The sequence below is a fragment of the Salvelinus fontinalis genome, chromosome 32, assembly GCF_029448725.1.
Source record: "Salvelinus fontinalis isolate EN_2023a chromosome 32, ASM2944872v1, whole genome shotgun sequence".
Taxonomy (NCBI): domain Eukaryota; kingdom Metazoa; phylum Chordata; class Actinopteri; order Salmoniformes; family Salmonidae; genus Salvelinus; species Salvelinus fontinalis.
In genome coordinates, this window is record NC_074696.1 from 10,064,878 (window position 1) to 10,084,389 (window position 19,512).

At 45.3% G+C, this 19,512-nt stretch overlaps 1 protein-coding gene across 3 annotated transcripts; it reads right to left on the reverse strand.

The window, feature by feature from the left end:
* Nucleotides 1-1,481: 1,481 nt before the first annotated feature.
* Nucleotides 1,482-19,367, reverse strand: LOC129830699 (SH3 domain-binding protein 5-like). 3 transcript variants are annotated; one of them, XR_008755622.1, is made up of 7 exons: nt 18,696-19,367; nt 17,947-18,009; nt 16,795-16,923; nt 11,818-11,979; nt 8,677-8,850; nt 5,004-8,385; nt 1,482-4,939 (listed from the first exon to the last, which is right to left on the reverse strand). XR_008755622.1 is itself a non-coding variant. In XM_055893316.1 (6 exons), the coding sequence occupies exons 1-6, from the start codon at nt 18,945-18,947 to the stop codon at nt 7,708-7,710; spliced, it is 1,458 nt and encodes a 485-aa protein (XP_055749291.1). In that variant the 5' UTR covers nt 18,948-19,367; the 3' UTR covers nt 1,482-7,707. The 3 variants fall into 3 exon arrangements, 1 of the variants encoding a protein (XP_055749291.1); XR_008755623.1 differs by having other exon boundaries at nt 1,482-4,523; nt 4,588-8,385; XM_055893316.1 differs by having other exon boundaries at nt 1,482-8,385.
* Between the last annotated feature and the right edge of the window lie 145 nt (nt 19,368-19,512).

Here is a 19,512-nt window from a genome sequence, read left to right on the forward strand (position 1 = left end):
TTCTCTCAGACTGCAGGATGTTATCATGGCTGTTGTGTTATTTCAACCCTGTGTTTCTCTCAGACTGCAGGATGTTGTTATCATCTCTGTTGTGTTATTTCAACCCTGTGTTCCTCTCAGACTGCAGGATGTTATCATGGCTGTTGTGTTATTTCAACCCTGTGTTTCTCTCAGACTGCAGGATGCTGTTATCATCGCTGTTGTGTTATTTCAACCCTGTGTTTCTCTCAGACTGCAGGATGCTGTTATCATCGCTGTTGTGTTATTTCAACCCTGTGTTTCTCTCAGACTGCAGGATGCTGTTATCATCGCTGTTGTGTTATTTCAACCCTGTGTTTCTCTCAGACTGCCGGATGTTGTTATCATCGCTGTTGTGTTATTTCAACCCTGTGTTTCTCTCAGACTGCAGGATGTTGTTACCATGGGTGTTGTGTTATTTCAACCCTGTGTTTCTCTCCGACTGCAGATCACAACAGAGGCCCGCCTGCACATATCATGCTACAATAACTCTGCCTCCAGGGATGACTGTAACAATTCTACAGAAATTAAAATGTTAACATGTACTGGAGAATGGAAAACTAATATTGATAAGACTCTTATGCAATGCAACAGTGGCAACTGCTTATGACAATGGGGCACAAGGATCTGCAAATTAATTGCTCCTACTGTGATTTCAATGGCATGATAAAATGCACTTCATCCATCAATGGTTCTCACAAGCACACAGGAAGAGCTGAGCCATTGTCCGTAGTCTGGACTCATTCTAAAACAACTTTTTTATTTATACATTTTTTTAGTTATGGAGTCTTTGGGAGAGACCATCAGCTTGTCTATTCTATATGACTTTACCCAGATGAACAAACCCATTCCACAGAAGGCTATATGACTTTACCCAGATGAACAAACCCATTCCACAGAAGGCTATATGACTTTACCCAGATGAACAAACCCATTCCATAGAAGGCTATATGACTTTACCCAGATGAACAAACCCATTCCATAGAAGGCTATATGACTTTACCCAGATGAACAAACCCATTCCATAGAAGGCTATATGACTTTACCCAGATGAACAAACCCATTCCATAGAAGGCTATATGACTTTACCCAGATGAACAAACCCATTCCACAGAAGGCTATATGACTTTACCCAGATGAACAAACCCATTCCACAGAAGGCTATATGACTTTACCCAGATGAACAAAACCCATTCCACAGAAGGCTATATGACTTTACCCAGATGAACAAACCCATTTCACAGAAGGCTATATGACTTTACCCAGATGAACAAACCCATTTCACAGAAGGCTATATGACTTTACCCAGATGAACAAACCCATTCCACAGAAGGTTATATGACTTTACCCAGATGAACAAACCCATTCCACAGAAGGCTATATGACTTTACCCAGATGAACAAACCCATTCCACAGAAGCCTTCTAGCAGTGTAGGCATATCTAAAACTCTACAGATGAAACATTGTGTTTAATCAAAGTTTAATAGTTGGAAATAGCATCACATTCCATAAATTACCATGTACATGATTAATAAATTAACATTCATATCATTATTATTATTATTATTATACATCCACTACACTTGAAATAGCACCCTATTCCCTACATAGTGTACTAATTTTGACAAGGGCCCATAAGTAGTGCACTACGTAAGGAATGTAGTACAGCTGTAATTGGGATGCATACCATTTACATTAACAAATAAAACACGGTGTCAAGTGGAGCAGGCAAATGAGAAGACTTTCCAATAATGCTTCACACACCCTATTCCCTACATAGTGCAATACTTTTGACCACGGCCTGTATGGGCCCTAGTGCACTATATAGGGAATAGTGTGCCATTTGGGACTGACAAACTGACCACTGGATCCCAAGTCAGCATTTATCAGCGAATGGAGTGGGGGTAGTGGGAACATTGTGGAGAGCAGCAAATGTAATATTGACCAGGTTAAGACAAGGGAACAGCCAGGTAACAAGGATGATATTGACCAGGTTAAGACAAGGGAACAGCCAGGTAACAAGGATGATATTGACCAGGTTAAGACAAGGGAACAGCCATGTAACAAGGATGATATTGACCAGGTTAAGACAAGGGAACAGCCAGGTAACAAGGATGATATTGACCCGGTTAAGACAAGGGAACAGCTAGGTAACAAGGATGATATTGACCAGGTTAAGACAAGGGAACAGCCAGATAACAAGGATAATATTGACCCGGTTAAGACAAGGGAACAGCCAGGTAACAAGGATGATATTGACCAGGTTAAGACAAGGGAACAGCTAGGTAACAAGGATGATATTGACCAGGTTAAGACAAGGGAACAACTAGGTAACAAGGATGATATTGACCAGGTTAAGACAAGGGAACAGCTAGGTAACAAGGATGATATTGACCAGATTAAGACAAGGGAACAGCCAGGTAACAAGGATGATATTGACCAGGTTAAGACAAGGGAACAGCCAGATAACAAGGATAATATTGACCCGGTTAAGACAAGGGAACAGCCAGGTAACAAGGATGATATTGACCAGGTTAAGACAAGGGAACAGCTAGGTAACAAGGATGATATTGACCAGGTTAAGACAAGGGAACAGCCAGGTAACAAGGATAATATTGACCTGGTTAAGACAAGGGAACAGCCAGGTAACAAGGATGATATTGACCAGGTTAAGACAAGGGAACAGCCAGGTAACAAGGATGATATTGACCAGGTAATGTAAGAGTCAACGATAAGAAACTAAGGTGGTACTGAACTGGTTAAAAAGAGAACAGGCAGTTTTACAAGGATTAACTGAGTGAGTAACGAATGGGAAAATAACGGGTAATTAAATAAACCAATTAGTGTGAAAAACAGAACAGCAAATGTGATGTTGAACAGGTAAAGGGGGGGGGGGGGGGACAGCCAGGTAACAAGGGTGAACAATGATGGTTGGGTGAAGAGGTAACGAGTGGGAAAAGGGAAAAACAAAACTCCACAAGTACTGTCATCATGTGCAAAATCAACTTTAAAACAGTCAAAAGATTCAAATCAATGGCACAGGTCTGCATGAACAAAACAATAATAAAAGTATGTGCATTAACAGTAAATACCATTACTTTACCATATATTTCTTCCCTCACTCTCATCCCTCACTCTCTCTGTCTCGCTAGTGTAGTGATCTAGTAGTGTCACTGTATGGTGAGATCAATCAAATCAAGGACAGGTGCCTGTCAACAGGTACAAAATGAACAAGTGAATTAACTGGTCAAATAACCCCAGGAACTGGAAACCCTTCAACCAAAAACAATGCTTCCCTCTGCAACAGGCAGGTGTTGCACACAATAACTAACATAACTTAGTGGTGTTAAGTGCAGGTGAAATGTATGTAGGGGCGGCAGGTAGCCTAGTGGTTAGAGTGTAGGGGCGGCAGGTAGCCTAGTGGTTAGAGTGTGGGGGCGGCAGGTAGCCTAGTGGTTAGAGTGTGGTGGCGGCAGGTTACCTAGTGGTTAGAGTGTAGGGGCGGCAGGTAGCCTAGTGGTTAGAGTGTAGGGTCGGCAGGTAGCCTAGTGGTTAGAGTGTAGGGGCGGCAGGTAGCCTAGTGGTTAGAGTGTAGGGTCGGCAGGTTGCCTAGTGGTTAGAGTGTAGGGGCGGCAGGTAGCCTAGTGGTTAGAGTGTAGGGTCGGCAGGTTACCTAGTGGTTAGAGTGTAGGGACCGCAGGTAGCCTAGTGGTTAGAGTGTAGGGGCGGCAGGTAGCCTAGTGGTTAGAGTGTAGGGGCGGCAGGTAGCCTAGTGGTTAGAGTGTGGGGGCGGCAGGTAGCCTAGTGGTTAGAGTGTGGGGGCGGCAGGTAGCCTAGTGGTTAGAGTGTGGTGGCGGCAGGTTACCTAGTGGTTAGAGTGTAGGGGCGGCAGGTAGCCTAGTGGTTAGAGTGTAGGGTCGGCAGGTAGCCTAGTGGTTAGAGTGTAGGGACCGCAGGTAGCCTAGTGGTTAGAGTGTAGGGACCGCAGGTAGCCTAGTGGTTAGAGTGTGGGGGCGGCAGGTAGCCTAGTGGTTAGAGTGTAGGGACCGCAGGTAGCCTAGTGGTTAGAGTGTGGGGGCGGCAGGTAGCCTAGTGGTTAGAGTGTAGGGACCGCAGGTAGCCTAGTGGTTAGAGTGTAGGGACCGCAGGTAGCCTAGTAGTTAGAGTGTGGGGGCGGCAGGTAGCCTAGTAGTTAGAGTGTGGGGGCGGCAGGTAGCCTAGTGGTTAGAGTGTGGTGGCGGCAGGTTACCTAGTGGTTAGAGTGTAGGGTCGGCAGGTAGCCTAGTGGTTAGAGTGTAGGGGCGGCAGGTTGCCTAGTGGTTAGAGTGTGGGGACCGCAGGTAGCCTAGTGGTTAGAGTGTGGGGACCGCAGGTAGCCTAGTGGTTAGAGTGTAGGGTCGGCAGGTAGCCTAGTGGTTAGAGTGTGGTGGCGGCAGGTAGCCTAGTGGTTAGAGTGTAGGGACCGCAGGTAGCCTAGTGGTTAGAGTGTGGGGACCGCAGGTAGCCTAGTGGTTAGAGTGTGGGGACCGCAGGTTACCTAGTGGTTAGAGTGTAGGGTCGGCAGGTTACCTAGTGGTTAGAGTGTAGGGTCGGCAGGTAGCCTAGTGGTTAGAGTGTGGGGGCGGCAGGTAGCCTAGTGGTTAGAGTGTAGGGGCGGCAGGTAGCCTAGTGGTTAGAGTGTAGGGACCGCAGGTTGCCTAGTGGTTAGAGTGTGGGGGCGGCAGGTAGCCTAGTGGTTAGAGTGTAGGGGCGGCAGGTTGCTTAGTGGTTAGAGTGTGGGGGCGGCAGGTAGCCTAGTGGTTAGAGTGTAGGGACCGCAGGTAGCCTAGTGGTTAGAGTGTAGGGACCGCAGGTTGCCTAGTGGTTAGAGTGTGGGGACGGCAGGTTGCCTAGTGGTTAGAGTGTAGGGACCGCAGGTAGCCTAGTGGTTAGAGTGTGGGGGCGGCAGGTAGCCTAGTGGTTAGAGTGTAGGGGCGGCAGGTTACCTAGTGGTTAGAGTGTGGGGGCGGCAGGTAGCCTAGTGGTTAGAGTGTAGGGACCGCAGGTAGCCTAGTGGTTAGAGTGTAGGGACCGCAGGTAGCCTAGTGGTTAGAGTGTGGGGGCGGCAGGTAGCCTAGTGGTTAGAGTGTAGGGGCGGCAGGTAGCCTAGTGGTTAGAGTGTAGGGACCGCAGGTAGCCTAGTGGTTAGAGTGTGGGGGCGGCAGGTAGCCTAGTGGTTAGAGTGTAGGGGCGGCAGGTAGCCTAGTGGTTAGAGTGTAGGGACCGCAGGTTGCCTAGTGGTTAGAGTGTGGGGGCGGCAGGTAGCCTAGTGGTTAGAGTGTAGGGGCGGCAGGTTGCCTAGTGGTTAGAGTGTGGGGGCGGCAGGTAGCCTAGTGGTTAGAGTGTGGGGGCGGCAGGTAGCCTAGTGGTTAGAGTGTCGGGGCGGCAGGTAGCCTAGTGGTTAGAGTGTAGGGACCGCAGGTAGCCTAGTGGTTAGAGTGTAGGGGCGGCAGGTAGCCTAGTGGTTAGAGTGTCGGGGCGGCAGGTAGCCTAGTGGTTAGAGTGTAGGGACCGCAGGTAGCCTAGTGGTTAGAGTGTAGGGACCGCAGGTAGCCTAGTGGTTAGAGCATTGGACTAGAAAACGAAAGGTTGCTAGATCGAATCCCTGAGCTGACAAGGTAAAAATCTGTCGTTCTGCCTCTGAACAAGGCAGTTAACCCAACTGTTCCTAGGCCGTCATTGAAAATAATAATTTGTTCTTAACTGACTTGCTTAGTTAAATAGGTTAAAAACAAACAAAAAAATAAAACGTGTAGTTCTGTCCTTGAGCTGTTCTTGTCTATTGATTTTCTGATTTATGTTTCGTGTGGACCCCAGGAAGAATAGTGGCTGCTTTAGCAACAGCTAATGGGGATCCTAATAAAATACCCAGAAACCAAATGCAAGTTAATGTTTCAACAGTGTTAACTACGGTAAAACACTGGCAAAGTATTTCAATCTAAAACAAGACTTCATTAAAATAGTCTCACTATTCAAGGAAGACAGTTAAGAAACGTAATAATAAATGGTTAGAATTGAGATTCCGTGATTACTACTATAAATGTCATCATGGACATTAGGGGTTCTTTGCTCGTTAAACTCTTACAGAATAGGTTACAATTTGGACGACCAAAAGCACTTAAAATACGTTTGAGTCAAATTAAAATCTTTATTTTAGATGTTCGTCAAAAACTGTTCTTTATGGCAAATATAAAATACTAAAGGAGTTCATTAGAACCACTTCCCACCATGCAGTGTAACATCTTGGATAGGTCCCAAATGGACCCTGGTCAAAAGTAGTTCACTACATACGGAATAGGGTGCAATATTGGGACGCAACCCCAGGCCAGCTGACAACATTTCTTCCTGACAGAAACAGGGATTGTGAAAAGGTCAGAGAGAAACACTGTGGAAGTGTTTGGTCAATGCGAGTGACAGAGACATTCTCTACAGTCTGGTGTCTGAGGGGGTCGTTGGCCCCTCTAGCTGCTGGGGAACATTTCCAGAACATTCTACTGGGGGTAAAAACAATAAAAATGGGTCTACAAACTAAATAAAATGTTTGTTTTTTTAATTAACTTCTTATCCGAAGGTGTTTAAAATATGATAATCATATTCCTTTTTGTATTTCTACTCAAGAGGGAGAGAGAGCAGTAATCGCTTGCATTAACGCCTTGTGTTAATACCAAGGACGAGCTAAAAAAAACAATTATGTGGTAATTCAATCAATATGGAAAAAGGCATTAATTCAGGGACTAAAGTCAATATAAAAATAGCATTGATAAAATAAGCTTTGCTGCGTAAATTTCTCCCGCATGTGAATCGGTCAGTAGAGTAAGTGTATGCCCTAAGTTATGTTGTCTCTGCATTTACATTCAGCACCGTGTTTACACTAGCTTGGCCTCGGTGGATTTGTCATGCGTTGGCACTCTCAGGTCACCGATATCTTTACTGTGTTGAACAATAGACAGATCAGAGTGAGAGAACTACAATTCCCACGGGGACCTAGTGAATCACCTAACACTTCCTCTTCTCTCTCTCACGCGCGCAGTCTGTCTTATGTTGTTATTCATGATGCACCAGCCACCCTCCTCCCTGCTACTCCCCTCTGCAGTGATGCAGGCAGTGTCACAATGATGCAGGCAGTGTCACAATGATGCAGGCTGTGTCACAATGATGCAGGCTGTGTCACAATGATGCAGGCTGTGTCACAATGATGCAGGCTGTGTCACAATGATGCAGGCTGTGTCACAATGATGCAGGCTGTGTCACAATGATGCAGGCTGTGTCACAATGATGCAGGCTGTGTCACAATGATGCAGGCTGTGTCACAATGATGCAGGCTGTGTCACAATGATGCAGGCTGTGTCACAATGATGCAAGCAGTGTCACAATGATGCAAGCAGTGTCACAAGGATGCAGGCAGTGTCACAATGATGCAGGCTGTGTCACAATGATGCAGGCAGTGTCACAAATGACACCCTATTAACTATAGGGGCTCTGGTCAAATGTAGTGCACTATATAGGAAGCCATTTGGGACTCAGACTCAGTGTCAATACCACAAAGAACTTCTACAATCTCCATGTCTTTTCTTTGATCTTGACCTTCTGATTTCATTCCTTTATTTGATCCCTCATCATCACTCACCGGTCCATTCTATTCTTCTGGACTCACAAACTCACACTTCTGTGGTGCTGCTTGACAAAGCTCTCCTGTCTCTCTCTCCCTATCGCCCCCCTCACCTCCTCCAATCTATCCTGCCTTGGAGTGGGGATGACAACATCCCTCACAACTCTCTCCTCTGCCCTGGGGTTCTCGTCTCTGTTCTCAGCTATCAAGGACCTCTCCCTCTCCTCTCCAATCAGGCTGCTCACGTCACTCAGATCCCCCAGGTGCTCCACCGAGTCACACTTCCCCAGATCCGAGGCGATGGTCTGGAGGCTGATGTCAGACATGGAGTCTGACCCTGCCTCCCCCCTCTCCCTGTGACCCCAGCCCTGCTCTCTGTTTCTCTCCCCCCTCTCCCTGTGACCCCAGCCCTGCTCTCTGTGTCTCTCCACCCACTGCCTGGTCTTCTCTCCATCAGCCCAGTCCTTCTCATCCAAGCCTCCTCCTCCGCCACAGGCTCCTCCAACCTGAACCCCGACCGCAGCTTTGACCTCAGCCTCCGCCCCCACCGGGGAGCTCCGCCCACCGTAGGCTACGGGGTGGGCCCTGGTGGCTTGGACACGCCCCCTCTGAGCATGGATCTGCTCACTGATTTGCTCCAGGTTGCGCAGGGCGACGGAGTAGCGCATCTTCACCTTTGCGACACGTTCTTCCAGCTGCACCACATTCGCCTTGTGCTCCTGTCAGAAAAAGAAACACAGACAGTAAGCTGCTTATGCCCTGGTCATTGAAATCAATGGGAGCGTCTCACGCTGTGCAAATGTTACGCGTACGTGTCCAATGTAAGCAGGCCATGTGTTGCTGAAAACATGGCAGATCTGGCCAAGCAGGAGCATGTCCATCAGGACGGTGAACGGTTATAGCACTGAACCTTGAGGGACACCGTAGCTAATAGTGGACTTAGTTCTTGAATTTATTTAGATATAGACTCATGGTCTATGGGCCATTCTGGTTGGGACAAGGCTACTCACCTCTAGTATGTGGTTGAACTGAGCCTTGAGCTCAAAGTAAGGTTTGGACTTGACGATGACCCTCTTCAGGGATTTCTGGAGCGTCTGGACACGTTGCTCTGCCTCCTGGCACAGCTGAGTGACCCGCTGGTGCTCCCTCTCGCTCCGCAGGCGCTCCTCCTCTGCCTCGTTCACCTGGGAAACACACGCACGCACAATCAGCAGCCCGTCGGTCATGCCCTTGGACATCAAGCCGCCCTGAGCCAGCCTCGCTCTGTAGGTGCCTCTTTCCACATCAATCACCAGAATCAACACACTGGCACTTTTACAAGGAGAAAAATCGACCAAGAGTAGGATACTTTATTTTACCTCACACATACGGTGCCTTCGGAAAGTATTCAGACCCCTTGATTTTTTCCACATTTTGTTACGTTACAGCCTTATTCTAAAATGGATTAAATCGTTTTTTCCCCCGCCTCATCAATTTACACACAATATCCCATAATGACAAAGCAAAAACAGTTTTTTTGAAATATTCTGAATTATCACATTTACATAAGTATTCAGACCCTTTACTCAGTACTTCATTGAAGCACCTTTGGCAGCGATTACAGCCTCGAGTCTTCTTGGGTATGACGCTACAATCTTGGCACACCTGTATTTGAGGAGTTTCTCCCATTCTTCTCTGCAGATCCTCTCATGCTCTGTCAGGTTGGATGGGGAGTGTCGCTGCACAGCGGGTTCAAGTCCGGCCTCTGGCTAGGCCACTCAAGGACATTCAGAGACTTGTCCCAAAGCCACTCCTGTGTTGTCTTGGCTGTGTGCTTAGGGTCGTTATCCTGTTGGAAGGTGAAGGTTTCATCAAGGATCTCTCTGTACTTTGCTCCGTTCATCTTTCCCTCGATCCTGACTAGTCTCCCAGTCCCTGCTGCTGAAAAATATTCCCACAGCAGGATGCTGCCACCACCATGCTTCACTGTAGGGATGGTGCCAGGTTTCCTCCAGATGTGACGCTTGGCATTCAGGCCAAAGAGTTCAATCTTGGTTTCATCAGACCTGAGAATCTTGTTTCTCATTGTCTGAGAGTCCTTTAGGTTCCTTTTGGCAAATTCCAAGTGGGCTGTCATGTGCCTTTTACTGAGGAGTGGCTTCCATCTGGCCACTCTACCATAAAGGCCTGATTGGTGGAGTGCTGCAGAGATGGCTGTCCTTCTGGAAGGTTCTCCCATCTCCACAGAGGAACTCTGGAGCCCTGTCAGAGTGACCATCGGGTTCTTGGTCAACTCCCTGACCAAGACCCTTCTCCCCCGATTGCTCAGTTTGGCCAGGCAGCCAGCTCTAGGAAGAGTCTTGGTGGTTCCAAACTTCTTACATTTAAGTATGATGGAGGCCACTGTGCTCTTGTGGACCTTCAATGATGCAGAAATGTTTTGGCACCCTTCCCCAGATCTGTGCCTTGACACAATCCTGTCTCGGAGCTCTACGGACAATTCCTTCGACCTCATGGCTTGGTTTTTGCTCTGACATGCACGGTTAATTGTGGGACCTTATATAGACAGGTGTGTGCCTTTCCAAAACATGTCCAATCAATTGAATTTACCACAGGTGGACTCCAATCAAGTTGTAGAAACATCTCAAGGATGATCAATGTAAACAGGATGCACCTGAGCTCAATTTCGAGTCTCATAGCAAAGGCTCAGAATACTTATGTCAATAAGCTATTTCTGTTTATTTTTGCAAACATTCTAAAAACCTGTTTTTTGCTTTGTCATTATGGCGTATTGTGATGTCATTATGGCGTATTGTGTTTAGATTGATGAAGAAAATTGTACATTTTCTCAAATTTTAGAATAAGGCTGTAAAATGTGTTAAAAGGCAAGGCGTGTGAATACTTTCCGAAGGTCCTGTATCACTCTGAACCGACCAGCATTAAGCTATAAACTGTTAGCAAGACGCTCGGTGATGATAATACCTGGGTCCCTCTCTCTTCAATCTCACATATACATGTTAAGTGCACTGTGGCTCACTTGAGTCCATAGCAGAATAGAACAGCGAAGCTCCATTGCAATGAGAATGAGGACGTCCAACCTCCAATTAATTATCATTGATTAAGCACAGAGAGTGCCCGTTTCCCTGCGCCACGCTTGGCCGTCTCAGGCTACATAATAAATAGCTGATGTGGCCATCTGACACGGACCCAAATGGTGCTCTATTCCCTATATAGTGCACTACTACCCAATGGGCCCTGGTCAAAAGTAGTGTACTGTGTAGGGAATAGGGAGCCATTTGGGATGTAGCCTTAAACCTCCACTCCAGACTGATGAGGCTTAATGCTTGGACCTTATTCAAGTACAATCTTGTGGGTGAAGAGATTGATACTTCTCACAGGACCACTCCACCATGATTCACTGTCTACTACAAATATAGATTAAGCCACTAGCAGGCTAGTGATTGTCTAGTGCAGAGATAATCAACTCCAGGACTGGGTCATTGTCTAGTGCAGAGATAATCAACTCCAGGACTGGGTCATTGTCTAGTGCAGAGATAATCAACTCCAGGACTGGGTCATTGTCTAGTGCAGAGATAATCAACTCCAGGACTGGGTCATTGTCTAGTGCAGAGATAATCAACTCCAGGACTGGGTCATTGTCTAGTGCAGAGATAATCAACTCCAGGACTGGGTCATTGTCTAGTGCAGAGATAATCAACTCCAGGACTGGGTCATTGTCTAGTGCAGAGATAATCAACTCCAGGACTGGTGGGTTAAGCTACTACTGGTTTTATTTTCTACCTGGTAGTTAACCACTCACTAGCTGTACCACGTCTGAATGAGTCCCTGATTAGAAGGAGAAAATTCAAACCAGAAGTGTTTTGGCCCTCCAGAACCAGAGTTGAATATCCCTGGGCCTCTATTCATAAAGTGTCTCAGAGATCAGCACTCCTACTCTGACACCTGTTCTGGTCCTGGTCTACCATAGCTACGACCTGTCCTCTCCCTGTGCCTTGGAGAACCCCATCCTCTCCCCTGTCCTCTCCCTGTGCCTTGGAGAACCCCATCCTCTCCCCTGTCCTCTCCCTGTGCCTTGGAGAACCCCCTCCTCTCCCCTGTCCTCTCCCTGTGCCTTGGAGAACCCCCTCCTCTCTCCCTCCCTCTGTCTGTACCTTGGAGGTGGCGTGGTTGAGCATCTCCTGCCAGGTGGGGTCCAGAGTGTTCCTGTCTGCCAGGAGCCCCTGCTCTGCCACGTACACCATCTCTCTGGCAGCAGTATGCATGGAGACGGCTCTCTCGTACCGCAACGCTGCCTTCTGCGTCTCCTGCTGGGCCTATGAAAACAACAACCAATCACAGTTCAGTAAAGAACAACACAACCAATCATAGTTCAGTGTGAAGAGACCACACAACCCATAAATAGTTTCATAACAGAGACACGACAACCAATCATACGACGAACCAATTACTAAGGGGCAAATTCTTACTTAGTTAAAAGTTAAAGTTAAAATGTAAAGTTAAAATGTAATTCCCATCGAAATCTATCCATGACAAAGTGTAAATCTGATTTAAAATGGAAGTCAGGATTAGCCTCTAAAATTAGGAGCTAGACGGTGGAGGGGACACTGAGGAAAACAGGAAGTCTCCCCATCATCAGCTATAAAACAAGAAGACGACAGCAACAGCTACAAATCATAGTGAAGTGAAGCAAAATAGCTGATCCTGATCGTATTCTAGTCATGCTAGTTGGTGAATTATGTCAAAGCCAGAGAGGGGGAAGAATTGTCCATGATGGTTTAGGGAGAAGGGGAGAGGCACTTCGAGACAAAGTATGTGTCCGAAATGGCACCCTATTCCCTATATAGTGCACTACTTTAGACCAGAACCAGGGTACCATTTGGGACACAAAAAGGTGACTCAGAATCACAGGGCAGGATAGAGCAGTCTCCTGAGATAGGCTGTAGCAGCAGGAGGGGGGCGGGGCCCGGATGGACACACAAGGTTGAACAAAGTCTATGGTTGTCAGGTGAAGATTGATGAAGGCTTCACTTTGAGCACCCGTTATCATCTTTGTGACACGGTTCCCTTGACGGTCAGTCTCGCTCAATAGCAGTCAGACGTGTGGCAGGCAAACCGAGCAACTGTGTTATGGACAGAATAATAAAATCACAAAAAGGTGCTTAGTTGTCTCCTGAATAGACATCCACGTACAGTTGAAGTAGGAAGTTTACATACACTTAGGTTGGAGTCATTGAAACTCGTTTTTCAACCACTCCACAAATATCTTGTTAACAAACTATAGTTTTGGCAAGTCGGTTAGGACATCTACTTTGTGCATTACAAGTAATTTTTCCAACAATTGTTTACAGACAGATAATTTCACTTACAATTCACTGTATCACAATTCCAGTGGGTCAGAAGTTTACATTCACTAAGTTGACTGTGCCTTTAAACAGCTTGGAGAATTCCAGAAAATGATGTCATGGCTTTAGAAGCTTCTGATAGGCTAATTGACACAATTTGAGTCAATTGGAGTTGTAGCTGTGGATGTATTTCAAGGCCTACCTTCAAACACAGTGCCTCTTTGCTTGACATCATGGGAAAATCAAAAGAAATCAGCAAAAAATTGTAGACCTCTACAAGCAATTGCTTCAAATGCCTGAAGGTACCACGTTCATCTGTACAAACAATAGTACGCAAGTATAAACACCAAGGGACCGTGCAGCCATCATACCACTCAGGAAGGAGATGCGTTCTGTGTCCTAGAGATGGACGTAATTTGGTGCGAAAAGTGCAACTCAATCCCAGAACAGCAGCAAAGGACCTTGTGAAGATGCTGGAGGAAACAGGTACAAAAGTATCTATATTCACAGTAAAACAAGTTCTATATCAACATAACCTGAAAGGCCGCTCAGCAAAGAAAGACGCCACTGCTCCAAAACCGCCATAAAAAAAGCCAGACTACGGTTTGCAACTGCACATGGGGACAAAGATCGTACTTTTTGGAGAAATGTCCTCTGGTCTGATGAAACAAAAATAGAACTGTTTGGCCATAATGACCATCGTTAGGTTTGGAGGAAATAGGGGGAGGCTTGCAAGCCGAAGAACACCATCCCAACCGTGAAGCAGGGGGGTGGCAGCATCATGTTGTGGGGGTGCTTTGCTGCAGGAGGGACTGGTGCACTTCACAAAATAGATGGCATCATGAGGTAGGAAAATGATGTGGGCATATTGAAGCAACATTTCAAGACATCAGTCAGGAAGTTAAAGCTTGGTCGCAAATGGGTCTTCCAAATGGACAATGACCCCAAGCATACTTCCAAAGTTGTGGCAAAATGGCTTAAGGACAACAAAGTCAAGGTTTTGGAGTGGCCATCACAAAGCCCTGACCTCAATCCTATAGAAAATTTGTGGGCAGAACTGAAAAAGTGTGTGTGAGCAAGGAGGCCTACCAACCTGACTCAGTTACACCAGCTCTGTCAGGAGGAATGGGCCAAAATTCACCCAACTTATTGTTGGAAGCTTGTGGAAGGCTACCTGAAACGTTTGATCCAACAATTTAAAGGCAATGCTACCAAATACTAATTGAGTGTATGTAAACTTCTGACCCACTGGGAATGTGATGAAAGAAATAAAAGCTGAAATAAATCATTCTCTCTACTATTATTCTGACATTTCACATTCTTAAAATGAAGTGGTGATCCTAACTGACCTAAGACATGGAATTTCTACTAGGATAAAATGTCAGGAACTGTGAAAAACTGAGTTTAAATGTATTTGGCTAAGGTGTATGTAAACTTCCGACTTCAACTGTACGTAACACCTACAGTTGTCACGCCCTGACCTTAGTATTCTTTGTTTTCTTTATTATTTTGGTTAGGTCAGGGTGTGACATGCGTGATTATATGTTTTGTCCTGTCTAGGGTTTTTGTATGTTTATGGGGTTGTTACCAGTCTAGGGGGTTTGTATGTCTATGGTTGCCTAGATTGGTTCTCAATTAGAGGCAGCTGTTTATCGTTGTCTCTGATTGGGAACCATATTTAGGCAGCCATATTCCTTGAGTATTTCGTGGGTGATTATCTATGTCTATGTTTAGTTGCTTGTGTCAGCACTATGATTATATAGCTTTACGTTCGTTTTGTTGTTTTTGTATAGTTCATTCCGTGTTCTTTCTTTATTAAAAGAAGATGCATTCAAATCACGCTTCGGTCTCATCGCTATAACGAACGTGACAACAGTACCAGTCATAAGTTTGGACATACCTACTCATTCAAGGGTTTTTCTTTATTTTTTACATTGTATAATATTAGTGAAGACATCAAAACGATGAAATAACACATATGGAATCATGTAGTAACCAAAAAAGTGTTAAACAAATAAAAATATATTTTGATATATTTGTAGCCACCCTTGGTTTTAATGACAGCTTTGCACACTCTTGGCATTCTCTCAACCAGCTTTACCTGGAATGCTTTCCCAACAGTCTTGAAGGAGTTCCCACATATGCTGAGCACTTGTTGGCTGCTTTTCCTTCCCTCTGCGGTCCAACTCATCCCAAACCATCTCAATTGGGTTGAGGTTTGGGGATTGTGGAGGCCAGGTCATCTGATGCAGCACGCCATCACTCTCCTTCTTGGTCAAATTGCCCTGACACAGGCTGGAGGTGTGTTGGGCCATAGTCCTGTTGAAAAACAAATGATAGTCCCACCAAGCCTAAGCATGATGAGATGGCGTATCGCTGCAGAATGTTGTGGTAGCCATGCTGGTTAAGTGTGCCTTGAATTCTAAATAAATCACCAACAGTGTCACCAGCAAAGCACCCCCACACCATCAAACCTCCTCCTCCATGCTTCACGGTGGGAACCACATATGCGGAGATCATCCATTCACCTACTCTGCGTCTCACAAAGACAGGGAGGATGGAACCAAAAATCTCAAATTTTGACTCATCAGACCAAAGGACAGATTTCCACCAGTCAAATGTCCATTGATCGTGTTTCTTGGCCCAAGCAAGTCTCTTCTTCTTATTGGTGTCCTTTAGTAGTGGTTTCTTTGCAGCATTTATTTGGGCTGCAAGTTCTGAGGCTGGTAACTCTAATGAACGTATCCTCTGCAGCAGAGTCTTCCTTTCCTGTGGCGGTCCTCATGAGAACCAGTTTCATCATAGTGCTTGATGTTTTTTGTGACTACACTTGAAGAAACATTCAAAGTTATTGACATTTTCCGGATTGACTGACCTTTATGTCTTAAAGTCATGATGGAATGTCGTTTCTTGCCATAAAATGGACTTGGTCTTTTACCAAATAGGGCTATCTTCTGCATACTATCTACCTTGTCACAACAGAACTGATTGGCTCAAAGGAATTAAGGGGGAAAAAATCCACTTTTTTTTTTAACAAGGTACACCTGTTAATTGAAGCTGGTTGAGAGAATCCCAAGAGTGTGCAAAGCTGTCATCAAGGCCAAAGGTGACTACAAATATATTAAAATATTTTTGTTAATCACATTTTTGGTTACTACATGATTCCATATGTGTTATTTCATCGTTTTGATGTCTTCACTATTATTCTACAATGTAGAAAATAGTAAAAATAAAGAAAAACCCTTGAATGAGTAGGTGTGTCCAAACTTTTGACTGGTACTGTATAACTCTAGGAAATTAGACCGCCCAGCTTCTTTCTACTTTTCTCATCTACATTTTCATAGCATTGGCCATCAGGTTGGTTGTGGCTAACCAGGTCAAATTTCCAATCCATTATTTGCTTAATTGGTTTTCAAATTAGATCCCTAACGGTTATCATAACAATTTCCATTAGTTCTATTAAAGTTTGGAATTACCCTTCACAACGCTGATTAAACATGACTGTCACGCATGCCAGGTTTCACCAAGGGTTAAATGTTTTAAGTAATCAATAAGGATGATTTATTAGGCGGCTCCCTTGTATTACGCCCAAAATAACAATTTAGGAGGTTAAATTCATATTAGCATCTTAAGGAAAATGTTTTTTTACACATTTATGAATGTGTGGAAAAAGATTTGTAAATGTAGGTTGACAGAAGCTGGCTGACTAAATGGATATTTTGTCATACCAAAGATAATATTAAAATTCAGCCCGACACACAACCCCCCCCCCAGAAACACACCAACCTCTTTGGTTAGTCTGCGGGCTTCGTAGTAGGGCCTGGCCTTCTCGATGCAGGTGCCTAGCTGGGAGCCCTGAGCATTGAGCTTCCTGGCTGAGTCAGTGAGGATCCTCCTGTAGCTGGACCTAGCATCCTGAAGGAGAGAGACATTCAACATTTAACCTCATCGCTCAGTACTGTAAATGATATGCTACCATTAAATTATATCACACTAATAACATCCTCAATAGAACTCTTTGCGATAGACTTTAACACAAGGGAAGAAAGTAATCTCCTCCACACCGCCTCTCTGACCTCTACTCAATAACAGTGAATTAACAGTATGTTGAGGAGGACCTTGTGGCTAAATGAGGCCTGACTCAGTAGCCCATATGCACACAACATTCTCTATGTCAACACCAACAAAGAGCGGGTAGGCTACGCACCAAAAGAAAACAAAGTGTAGCGCTAGCATTTAGGCCTCAGTCAAACAGACACCGTGTTGGGTAGTGAGGCTGATACAAACACTGTTCTGGGACATACAGGCTGGTACAAACACTGTTCTGGGACATACAGGCCGGTCAGTCAGACAGACACCGTGTTGGGTAGTGAGGCTGGTACAAACGATGTTTTGGGACATACAGGCCGGTCTGTCAAACAGACACCGTGTTGGGTAGTGTGGCTGGTACAAACACTGTTCTGGGACATACAGGCCGGTCAGTCAAACAGACACTGTGTTGGGTAGTGTGGCTGGTACAAACACTGTTCTGGGACATACAGGCCGGTCAGTCAAACAGACACCGTGTTGGGTAGTGAGGCTGGTACAAACACTGTTCTGGGACATACAGGCCGGTCAGTCAGACACCGTGTTGGGTAGTGAGGCTGATACAAACACTGTTCTGGGACATACAGGCCAATCAGTCAAACAGACACCGTGTTGGATAGTGAGGCTGGTACAAACACTGTTCTGGGACATACAGGCCGGTCAGTCAGACACCGTGTTGGGTAGTGTGGCTGGTACAAACACTGTTCTGGGACATACAGGCCGATCTGTCAAACACCGTGTTGGGTAGTGTGGCTGGTACAAACGCTGTTCTGGGACAAATAGGCCTAGTCTCTCGGGACACATTACATTTGATTCTGGGAGACCAGGCTAGGTGACAAAGAGCTCACTCACATCCAGTTGCAGTTCCAGCTTGTTGATCTCATCACTGGCCTGATTCAGGTGCTCTAGCTCCTCCTGAGAGAGACAGAGACAGACACAGAGACAGAGGAGAGAGAGCGAGAGAGCGAGAGAGAGAGAGATCATTACAACACGGCATATAGACATGACATTTGAAATATCTTTATTCTTTTGTGACCGTAATGTTTACTGTTCATTTTGTATTGTTTATTTCACTTTTGTTTATTATCTATTTCATTTGCTTTGGAAATGTAAACACATGTTTCCCATGCCAATAAAGCCCCTTAAATTGAAATTGAATTTACTGTAAAGAGAGAGAGTGAGAAAGAGTGGGAGGGAGGGAGAGCGAGAATAGGAAGAGGTTTAGTATTGGCCCTGGTCTTCATCACAATAAGCGATTAGGAAAAGGTTTCATATTTGGCTTAGCCTGGGAATAAATTGAATTACAATAAGCATGAAAGGAATCCCTGTGAAATTGTGGAATTCATTTACAATGCAGATGTGGGCTTTAACTTGCATAACTAGGCTAAATAATGCAAGCATCTGCCATACTGACATTTAGTTTCCCTATGGTTATTAATTTAGCTATATTGACTGGGATGAGTATGCACTTGTCAAGCAGCCTACAGTACATGTAACCAGTATGAAGCATGGATTTGCAATAAAAACAAGTCAGATACTATACAGGCTGCTATACTCTGTCTAACGGACACTTTCAAGAAAAAATTTAACATAAAACGTACCTGAATTCTAGGGTCCAATTCCTCTTCATATTTGCCTTCATCAGCATCCTCAATATTTTTCCCAGTAACAGCATCATCCTTACGTTCTGTTTTCATCTTGTCCAGAGTGTTTTCGTTGCCTCCATCTCCTCCTCCTTTCAGGATGCAGTTGTCCCCATCCTCAGCCTCTTCGCCGGGGGTCTCCTCACGTAGGCCCGCCACTTCGGGTCCCCCAGAGCCGGATGGACTTTCACGCGAACTCCCTGGTTCCATTTGTGGCCCGCTGTGTTTGGGGGTTTGCTCGACAAAAGATTAAATGTAAATGCATAAAAGTCGTATAAATGTTCAAATACGTGCTATGTGCACCACATGTTGGAAATCCACGTTTGCAATCAGCACCTATCCCTATCTAAACTAGCAGCTAGATATCTGTTGATTGCTAGCTAAATGCTGTAATCAAGCCATTGCTTTCCTTGGCAGGCTAACTAGCTAAGGTTAGCTAGCTGCTAGTTCGCTGAATTTGCAGGTACATATAGCTAGCTAGCTCAAGCTGTAGCTCCATTTACGCCGGATAACGTCATCATATTATCTGTGGTGCAGCGTGAACCAGTCAAATACAGTTGCTTTAGACAAACCGGTCCTTCTGCCTTGTCATGACATGTCAATTTGAGGCTTGGTGTCCCCCTCCCCGCCCCATCTTTTCCCTGCTCTGTGTTGGCAGCCCTAGCTGGAGGTGTGAAATGTATAATCCGTGACAAATTTTCAAATGGTTCCATTTGATGTTTGATTTAATCAAATTACACAGTATTTAAAAAAACAAAAAAACATTGAGAACATT